The 11,063-nt window shown below is 43.8% G+C and overlaps 1 protein-coding gene across 1 annotated transcript; it reads right to left on the bottom strand.

Annotated features, from left to right (window-relative positions):
- Window positions 1–237: 237 nt before the first annotated feature.
- On the bottom strand, window positions 238–4,535 carry LOC123046539 (nijmegen breakage syndrome 1 protein). The gene is made up of 13 exons (XM_044469940.1): window positions 4,261–4,535; window positions 4,108–4,161; window positions 3,408–3,663; window positions 3,100–3,188; window positions 2,857–2,987; window positions 2,580–2,626; window positions 2,359–2,467; window positions 2,203–2,289; window positions 1,757–1,928; window positions 1,115–1,629; window positions 970–1,031; window positions 778–880; window positions 238–693 (listed from the first exon to the last, which is right to left on the bottom strand). The coding sequence occupies exons 1-13, from the start codon at window positions 4,295–4,297 to the stop codon at window positions 631–633; spliced, it is 1,725 nt and encodes a 574-aa protein (XP_044325875.1). The 5' UTR covers window positions 4,298–4,535; the 3' UTR covers window positions 238–630.
- Between the last annotated feature and the right edge of the window lie 6,528 nt (window positions 4,536–11,063).

The following is an 11,063-nucleotide window of genomic DNA, read 5'->3' as shown; positions in this document are numbered from 1 at the left end:
TAAACTAAACGAGATAGCTCCACAATATGCCGCTTTACAAAAAACTAGAATCTAGAACACAACTCCCAATTTTTTTATAAAACTCTTCAAGGGGTGCTCCAAAAAACTCTAAAAACTGGATTTGGGTGGAAATTACCCACCACTGCCACCAGTAAGTGGATACCTCTTCGTTTCTCCCCCCTCGACCAATCAAATATATCCTTTTCATCAAATTTCTCATTCTTGAAGCTGGAGCTAGATGAAAGCCAAACATTCTCTTTGATAGTGCTACAACTTTTGGATGAAACTGCTCTAAAGTGAATTTAATGGAGCGAAACTGATTTTGGTGAAGCGAAACAGTCCCAAACACGCCCAAGTTGAGTCAAAGAAAAAAAAAGAAACAGTGCAGGCTAACAGCCGCCTCCGACGTGTGTGCAGTGATGCAAACGTCTTGCCAAAATCTGAGCATGATATCTGACAATTCATCTCCTACGCGCACCCTTCCTATGTAGTACTAGTAAGTAGTAGTTCCCATCACTGGCTTCTCTCGTGGTGACGAGAAACCTTCGGTACAACTTGGGAAACAAAGGTGCCCAAAAAGAGAGCCACCATCCGGTTGCTTCCGACGAAGAGTCGTTTTATCCTCTGGCTTCATCGGCAACCGGTGAGCAGGATCTGGATTGAACTGCCCGCAGCCGCCTTCTTTTTCTGCGGCTGAAAACCCACCATCACAGGGTTAAAATACATATACACAGGACAGGTTATGGGAGTGGCAGTGCTGGGCAAGCCCACAGGTACCTTCTGGTTGTTGAAGAGGTCCTCTGCAATGGATTCCATTTGCTTTCGCCGCTTCTCCTCTCTCATGAAATCGTTCAAGGTGCCTTTCTCGCAATCAGACTCTCTACGGAAAGGAAACAGAATACGATAAGCCTTTCAGTGCAAAACCAACTGATGAACGTCAAATTCCATTGGAAGTCATCATAATCTTACCTGTATGGTTCTTGTGCACATGGAATAAGGGCCTTGAAGCTGTTTCCAGACACGGTTTGCCTCTGAAAAGTTGAAGGTTAACGATTTCGCTGTGTTAGCATTCAACTTTGTGCCAAAAAGGACTACATGAGCATATAGAATATACCTTTTTGAATCGTTTGAAGTTAACACCTCCAGTTTCTGTCAACACGGCAGGAGCTGGCTGAAGGACCCTTTTGACAATCAGATCTTGACTGAAAATAACATGACAAGTCTCTTCCCTGCTACTGTCCAAGTTCTCATCCTTTGGCGCCTTGTTCACGAAAACAGCATCACAAGCCTCATCCTGCACCAGCTTGTTTATAACCTGAACGTCCTCGCCTCCAGCTTTGAACCCAGAAATTGCTGTTTTCTCTATGACCTGAACATCCTCCTCCATGGGTTCCAAAATTTCTTCTTTCTCCAGGTCGTTCTGAATATTGATGCTGACGTTTGTTTCTTCTAAATTTACAGCACTCACACTGCTTGTAACTTTACTTTCTGCTTTATCATCAGACATATGCTGAATATGGTGCTCAGACTTGCTAGCAGCAACAGTATGATCAGATATTGCAGTATCTGTTTCAACATCAGAATCCGCCACAATAGTTTCATCTGTTGTATTGGAGGATGTAATCATGTCTGGCAAAAAAAATTACATTTGTAGGTTCAATAAGGCTGGTGTATATATGCTACTGCTTAATGTTCAGATGTCCAATTTCTTGCACGTTCTCCAAAAATGCATATGCATGGAACTTTTAATACTTACAAGCAGGTGGTTCAATAGCAGCTGCTTCCAAGCGACCAGACAATATAGCAGCAAATAGCTTCACGTCAGTGGTCTTGGACAAAGGAAATAGAGGACGCATCTTACTGAACTCCAAAGGAGATTTTGCAGGAACAAGAAGAATTTGTTGGTCATTGTCTCCAGCTCCAGAGTCCTGTTAATTTCATGCTTAAGTCATTCATCTGTTTGCACCTCCCATAGACAAAGAGTACACACCCACCAATAACAAGATAAATCGTCATGCAAGTAGAGGCAATGAAGCAATCACATAAGGTAGCACCGGAATAAGTAACTGACATTATTATCAACTCAAGCCCTCTTCATCTAGAATTTGGGTGCCTTACGTTTTTAAAGAGAAAATGCATTATTCCTCAAAGGTATCCTCAAAAGAAAAAGAAAAACATTTTATAACATATTAGAACACTTACCTGGCTGTTAGCACAAAACTCCTCGATACTGAGATATTTTGCTCCAGTTGATTCCAGTAGCTCTTGTATTTTCTCTCCAAATTTATACTGCAATTGAATAACGTTAGTCAACAGCAAAATGCCTGATGATATCCTTTCAACTTTAACATACACCACCTTTTCTGACGACCCCAGGATAAAAGTATGGCCTGCTAGGCAATTCTCCATGAGCTTGTTCTCAACCATCTTTATATCCATCCCATCAAGAGTCAAGTTTGGAATATATCTGGATCAAGTACCATGAATATATCACCATCTGTTGTTATGGGAGAACCACAAGTTGATGCAAGAATCAACAGAAACTACAACTCAGGTGCTGAAGGTTGCCCACAGCTTACTGTGTACAAGAAGGGATCTCTGTGTGTATGTTCTTTTCAGCCATCGCCTGAAACAGATCAAAACAAGAACTCAAACCTGAAATATACATATGAATAAGAAAGTGTAAATGACACAAGTGAAATAGTTGATCATTGCTATATAATTTACAGAATCACACCAGAGGACCTCCTCTGTCCATCTACATGCATTAACTTAATTCGCATAGTTCAGGTTCTCTGGCTAAAAAAGACCATACGAGCATCCAAGCAATGCTGCAGGAGGGACAAAGGGAAGTACCTTGAACCAGCTTCCCAAGATGATTGGCTTTTTTGTGATGATTGCATCAAGGAGCTCAGGTGTCAATGGAGATGATTCATCCACAAGAACATGTGTACATGTATCAAACCACTTACGAGTAACATATGCACCTTAGAAGGATAATACCGACTTATCAAAATTAAGTAGCAACAAGCATGGCAAAACCTATGCTTACTAATGAACCGACAGCAAGTACATCATACAAGTGTAGTTACCACTAACCAATAGATGTCATGACTGCCTGCAATGATCGATCAATTCGTGCTGACTTTTTGCCATGAAAAAAGACCACTATGGGGACAAACGAGAACCTGTCAGGAATATCAACAGAACTAAGTGCAACTTATACATCCACCTTTTCAACCAAAGCACCAGTACATATATGGAATAAGCAAAAAAAACATTAAAAAATGATTGCATGCATTGACAATCATTTCTTACAGATAGTTGCACGTGCTAATTAAAAAAAGATGTGTGAGCAGGGAAGAAGGCACAAGCATACCGTTTCCCCATTTTTCTTTTATACTAACCTGAAGGTCATGTTGCCATTTCCGAAAGTCACAGTATCGCCATCGGAAAGCACCACAACTTCATCTTTACGTAGACGACTGCCCTGGGTCCCCTGTACCTTGTTGACAAATGTGCCATATTTTGAACGATCAACTACACTAACACATGAAGGGCTTGCTGGAGCACCAGAACGTGGCTCCCAGGCAACCATCTTTTCAACTGCTATCTCCGCATGCACTCGGGATATCGACGTTTCTGTTTGAACGATATCGCAATCTGTAGCAGAAATGCCGGTGTCAATCTACAGTCTAATACATGATGTTCAATGTATACTGATAGTCTATGAATTCCAAATCACATGCTACTATATTGATAATCTATCAGTTTTAGGGGCTTGCACAAATGGAGACCATATCAACTTTACTGAAAAGAAGAGTGTGGTTCTTGTCCTTGATGGTCTAGTAAATACAGTAGGAAAGATAAAATCCTTGACTATAGACTGCATTTCAGACAAATGAAGGGACAGGATACAGATTAAAATCGTAGGAATCAACCAGCATATCTGAATCCCAAAACATCATCTCCTTTTTTTCCAACCTGCCAAGGGGCTGTGTACAAGAACTCAACAATTGAACCGCTAACACAACTATCTTATCACCACATATGTAGTTGCACACAGAAACAAAACCTGAATGAACCAACAAGCCTTATACAACAGACCTTTGCGGCCGACCGTGTACGTCCCGGCGGCGGAGATGTAGTACTTCTGCGCCCCTGCAAGACCCCATGGAAACCATTCATCACCAAACTGAAAGGAAAAATCTGTGCACTACGAGGTCGGAGGAATCGGAGTGGGGGAAGGGGGTGGCACACCGCGCTCTGTGCCGACGGGGGTCAGCGCCCAGACCATCTCTCTCTCTCTCAAGACCTCCTCGCTCTCGTCTAGGGTAGAGTCCCGGGGGCCTTTGCAGCCGCGCTGGGTGGTGGCCGGCGGGGGTTTGGTCCAGATGTTCCGTGGCGGCTGCCGGCGTAGCGCGATGGCCGCCTGACACGGCACGCGCGGTGGTGGGAGCGAGTCGTAGTGTCGCGAGTGCGTCTATGCTGAGAGAATACGTAACAGGGAGTTTCTGTTTGTGTTTGGTCTGGGCCGGATGGACCGATAGCCTAGCTAAGTAACTGGGCTTGGGCGCTCGGCCGATCACGACGGCGGTATAAATTCTATGCAGCTCGTCGTCGGGAAAAGGAAAAGTCGCCGTCATACCCCTCAGAAAAAAAAAAGGAAAACTCGCGGTCATCTATATCTTCTATACCAACTAGAAGAACGCCCGTGCGTTGCAACGGGGCCACATTAATTTAAAGAGTTCAATATTACGACATTGGCGACCTTTTTTACCATCAAATCCTCACACACACACACTCCCTCCCTCTTCCTCACTCTCTCTCCCCCTCTCCCTCTCTCTAACACACACATATCCATTTTATTGGGTACAGGACCATAATCCATCTATTTCACACACACACGCTAGTGCATAACAATATGGATTATGTGTATTATATTTGCCACCAGAAGAATTAATTTCATGTAAATCGGCCAGCCACAGCTCCAAAAATACGTGGAGGAGGTGGCCCGGGTCAGCGTCGGCGCCGTCCGGCGCGGGCCACGGGCCCGCTTCCAAGTGCACGTGCAATGCACGTCTTCACAAATATTACAACCAGATGTGAGAAATCACATACTAACACGATGTTGCAATCAATTTGTAATTAAAGAAGCCAAAAGTCTTTTTTCTTAAACAAGAGTTCCTTATGCTGGAGTTTAAACAAACCTCACAATAGCCCTACTTATCACCTAATTAAGCAGATGCATGACTTATGAAGCGGATAAGAAATCATGTTAACTTGGAACTAAAATTCCAACAAAAGAGTGAGGAATAAACATTTTTATCATTGCTCTGAAGTCTGAACCTCCTCCTATTTGTTAGTGAAATGTGAGTATGCTTGGAAGATAATAATTTCTTATGCAACATATGCTTTTACATCCGAAAGAGCTACAAAATAGGTTGACCTACCTATGTGCACTTCCTAAATCAAGCGGATAAAATTATTTCTATCGGCAATATAAAATATTAAACATTAGAAAGAAAGGGACAATGTCCACTAACCATGCAAATATTCTGACCATGGGATATTTAGGCTGGCGTATATGGGAAATCAAAGCTAAAAATGACTCGATGAGTTAGGGATACATCAATAAATATTGTAAAAAGTGATAAAAACAAATCTGCAGCAACTCGTGACCCCACGAACTCGTATTCGCAATCAGCAAGTTAGTGAGGCCACCACGGTAGGCTAGCACCAAGGGACAAGGGCAACAACCGCCTTCCCATCCAACCTACTGATTCTGCTGACGCTACTTTCATCCTAAGCCCATGAGTACCGTTAGTGTGTTGCCACGTACGGAGAAACTATGAACTGAAATTTTCATCCAAATCATGAAAAATGTTAATGTTCCTCTCCTCTCCCATCCCTCGTGTGAACATACCCAATTCGTGGTTGGCTCACTACATTCAGCGTAGCTCTGATGTGCACTGCCCTCGCTCTTGATTAGTTGCCGCAGTGCCACGCATCTACGCCAACAAGCCGGGGAAACAAATGCAAATGTTACACCGAGTCAAAATCAACCATCCCACAATCGTAACAATAGAAAAGATAATAACCAAAATTTAACAGAAGAACTATTGCTTGGCTCCCAGATCCATCTCGGTAGCCCTTGATCTGGCTGCTGAGCTTCTCCTAGCCGCCTCAACATCACGTCATTACCAAACATGTAGTGGATGCCTAGTGGGATAAGGATTAAGAAATAACATGAGGTGAAAAATGTGATGGATGTCAATTCCATAAGACGATCCAAGTAATTTGACAAAACAGATCGGGAGCATCTTGTATAATCTCAAAAAAGCAACTAAAAATATGAGAAATGAAGTGATGAAAATCAGCCCCTGCTCTCATTTATGCTCGCTTTTGTAATGGGAGGCAAGGAATGGGGATACCGGGAGAAGAAAGGATCACATGGACGGCAAGCCTCCACCACCGGCAAGTGGGGTTGCTTCACATCCAATCTCCACGGCCGCCGCCTCCATGGGGACGAACTCCCATGTTCACAATCGGGCTCCCAATCGGCCGCTGCCTCGCCGACCTTGACGACGAAGTAGTCCCTCCCTTTGATCCCATTCGCAACGGAGGCAACACCCATCCCAGCGGACGGGTCCGCGGTGAGATCCCTACTGGATTGTGGTCGCGCCTCCCCAAACCTCACCGCGGGACACATGAAAGGGCGCCATTGCCATGGTCAGGCTTGGATGGGGAAAGGAGGCGACATAGCAGCAACGGCGCCTTCGCCGGGATTGGTGGCGACGGCGACGGCGAGCGAGCGGGAGGACAGCGGCGGCGAGAGAGTAGGAGGGTGGTGGCGGCAGTCCATCGACCGCCGTGACGTGAGAGGAGGATGGGGATGGGGTCGCGATCTGGACGTATGGAGCGGTCGAGAGGAGGGGAAGCAGGCGGCTGGGTTTTTCCATCATGTGGGGTTTGGGGGAGGTCAAACGAGAGGGTTTTTTTCGTGCGGGAGGCAGAGCAACGAGGGCGGATGTACGGAGACGGGACGCGGTCGGTTGGCAGGAAAAGGAAAGCTACGCAAAATCACATCAATATAAGAAAATATCCCATCAATACTTGATTGATTGCGATTTATTTTTTATATGGTAACTAATCTGATCATCAATACTTGATTAATTGTGATTTATTTTTTATATGGTAACTAATCTGATGGGTTTATGTGGGTGGTGAAGCGAAAAGGAAAGCTACGCATTTTTTTAGTCAGTAGAGATGATTGATGATAAGAAAGGGAAAATCACATCAATATAAGGAAATATCCCATCAATACTTGATTGATTGCGATTTATTTTTTATACGGTAACTAATCCGATCATCAATACTTGATTGATTGCGATTTATTTTTTATATGGTAACTAATCTGATGGGTTTATGTGGGTGGTGAAGCGAAAAGGAAAGCTACGCATTTTTTAGGCAGTAGAGACGATTGATGATAAAAAAGGGGAAATCACATCAGTATAAGGAAATATCCCATCAATACTTGATTGATTGCGATTTATTTTTTATATGATAACTAATCTGATCATCAATACTTGATTGCTTGCGATTTTTTTATGGTAACTAATCTGATGGGTTTATGTGGGTGGTGAAGCGAAAAGACAGGTGGGAGGGAGGCGAAATAAAACCAGCGAAATAAAACCAATGAAAATGGTGAGGCGAAATAAAAACCAGCGAAAAATAACCGGCGGACTATTCGTAGATTTTTTTGGTTCGTCTGTCTTGGTGCGACGGGATGTTAGGGCCTGGAGTGCGTGGGGGCGGGCGGGGGACTCGGCTTGAGGTTTTTTTTGGTTCTATGCGGCTTAGCGTGAGACGGGAGGTTGGGCGTGTGCGGGACTCGATCGCGGGGTTTTTCTTGGTTTTCACGGCTGAGAGGGAGGTGGGAGGAAGTACCAAAGAAGTACCAAAAAAGACCGGGTGAGGTGGGACGAAAATAAAATCCGGAACGCGACCTACCAACTGAGACATTAGGAGTAGAGATATAAAAAGACTCAAGGGGCAGATCCAACAAATCCCGGCCATCAAATCAGGTCAATCCAACGACTCAGACTGCTCCAATGGTGAGCGCTCAACACGTTTAGTGTGCAATTAATATCATACCAAATATTAATGCCAATGCTAATCAGATAATTAATACGCAAATGATATCCTATCTAATATTTATATGTAATTAATATATTACCTAATATCAACATGCATTGCACGTACACATTTACTAGTCAGCTATAAAATCAAAACTTGAAGTCGGCCAATCAAAACTTGAAATCTCTCGCGTGGGATAATTATCAGATCGGACGTACGATCTACTTTCAATCCAATGATGACCGATTAGTCTGATAGACGCAAACTATGAGTAGTCGATGCCTAGCGGTGCCCATTTTGTTATTATTTTCAAATCAAAGGTTTCCATGAAAAGCGGAGGATGGTCTTACCCCGACGGAGTTTGTTAAACTTAATGTTGATGTTTCTTTTAAGTTTTAATCATGACTTACTCAGGGGTACAATGAGGTGTCTTAAGAGACGAGAGAGGTAGATTCATTGCTCGGGAAATGGTAAGATTGGCTGGTGTGCGGATGTACTGATGGTTAAAGCTCTGGCCCTAAAATTCAGTCTATTGATGGCGCAAGGGGTAGGATGCAACCGCATTATTATTAACTCAGATAATATGTAGGTGATCAACACCATGAAGGAAGGAGGACGGTCATTGGGGCAGCGGCGGTAACTTTTTATGATTGTTTTCATTTAGCTTGTGATTTTCCTATTTGTAGATTCGAGCACAATAATAGAGAAGCAAACAAAGTTGCTCATGAACTTGCCAAATTGGCTAGATTTTCGTTCATTTCTGAATGGTTCGGGGAGCCAAATAGTGAAATTGGACCAATTCTAATAATGATATAATGGTTATTTCTAATGATTAAAGCTTGAGTTTCTTTAAAAAAACTTGAAGTACCAAATGAAACTCTTTTTATTCTAAAAAAAGTGAAACTCTTTTTAAAAAAATATTTAAGGATGCAAGTGATGTTGGCAACTCAAAAAATGACACTTTCAAGTACCTATGCGACAGAGTTTGGAACACGGTCAAGGGATGGATGGAGAGACTATTATCTGCTGCTGATGGTGAAAAAAGATGTTATAATAAAGGCAGTTGCTCAGGTTGTCCTGGTTTACTCTATGTCGCGTTTCAAGCTTCCTAGAGGTATGCCATCATATTAACTCACTAATCAGGAAGTTCTGATGGGGAGGCAAGGAAGAAAAAAGAAAAGTCAAACGGGTTTACTTGGCAATAATAACAATGCCCTAGTATATGGAGGGCTTAGGTTTCAGAGACATAGAACTTTTTAACCTAGCCTTATTAGCGAGACAGGCCTAGCGTATACTCCAGGAACCAAACTCTCTCAATGCTAGAACCCTAAAGTCAAAGTATTTCTCAAATATAGAGTTCCTGTAATCTAAATTGAGCAGCTCACCGTCACAGGTTCGGCATGCAACTTTTGAAGGCAGGGGCATTCTTGCTCACGGGGTTAATTCGTAGAGTTGGCAATGGCCAAACGAAACACATATGGCGTGCAAAACTGGTTGCCTCGGGATTTCAAAATGAGATGCATCACAAGTCCAACAGCCGACCCGTCTCAGATGGTGAGCGAACTAATCTATAATACCTAAATAGTTCATCCCCACTAACACATTTCTCTTGACATGCAACCTATTTACATCACCAACCTAGCCACATCACATTTTTCTTACTGGCTTACATGTGGGACCACCACAGTCCAGACCAGCCATGTTTTCCTTCAGTTACGAGCAGTTGGACCTACGTCAGGCTGACCCATCGCCTCCTCCCCCTGCATTGCATCTGGCGCAGCGGCGGCACTGTAGCCAGCCTCCCCTCTGTTGACTCTTCCTTCCTCGAGCCACGGAATCGAAATCGAACCGTCTTGCAATCAAACCGTCCTTTTGTGTCTGAACCTTCTCATAAGCTGGCCTCCCCATCTCCCATTCCCCATCTCTGGCCTCCTTTGGTTTGTAGGATTTTTGTAGAAATTCTATATGATAGGATTTGGAAAGGAAAACTTCTTTTGAAGCCCTTTGGTTTGTAGGAATGGATTCCTATTTCTATGTAGGATAGGAATCAATCCTTCACGTTTTGGAGGAAAAAAAACATTAGCCTAGACTCAATGGAAAAAATCCTATCCTATGCACCAAATGGCATCTCTTTCTCTATAGAAATTGACATACATGTCATCTCACTTTCTATGATTTTCCTATTCCTATAAAATTCCTATCCTATGAACCAAAGAAGGCCTCTATCTCTCCCCAACCCCAAACATACAGGCCACGGACATAGAAGAACCCAGACTCCTCTAGGGACTAGGATTGTGGCGGCCACCATCGGGGCTAGAACCAGTGGTGAGCGAGCGGCGCCGTGGCTACTCTCCAGGTCAAACCTCTTCGCGTTGTTCGATTTGTGTTCCCTTTACGGCCTGGGCGGCGCCAAGGCTGGAGCGCGTGCTATGCCGGCACGCGGACAACATGGCCCGATGCGATGGTTGTTGTGTGGTGTACAGTAAGGTCGTTCTTTCGAACCCATCTGCGTCGGCGCGCCGCACTAGGCGCGCCTCGACACCGAGAACCTCCGGTGCATCAACCGGCTCACTAACGGCTGAAACCACAGCCTGCTCAACGACTGTCCAAAGGTGATGCCCGGACGCTTCCTCTTCGTCGATCCATAGACTTAATTTTTTTAGAATTAGGCCCTCTTCGTTTTGTATGCTCCGTCAAATCTTGCCTGCTCTTTTGAGGGCACTATTCCTTCCAATATTCCTTTCTGAACCTTTTGAGTTCCAGGTATGTCATAGAATACACATCACATATTCTTTGTTCTTCTTTACGTTTAGACATGTGGTTACAACTCACGCTCCCACTCTCTGGTCAAGAGAACATTAGCTGCTTAACTTCAACTTTTATTTTTTAGTGTATGCCGACCTGCAACTTTGTAAACAGAGTAG

Source organism: Triticum aestivum, chromosome 1A (genome assembly GCF_018294505.1).
Source record: "Triticum aestivum cultivar Chinese Spring chromosome 1A, IWGSC CS RefSeq v2.1, whole genome shotgun sequence".
Taxonomy (NCBI): domain Eukaryota; kingdom Viridiplantae; phylum Streptophyta; class Magnoliopsida; order Poales; family Poaceae; genus Triticum; species Triticum aestivum.
Note: the sequence above shows the minus strand (reverse complement) of the source record. Positions and strands in the feature narration are given on the sequence as shown.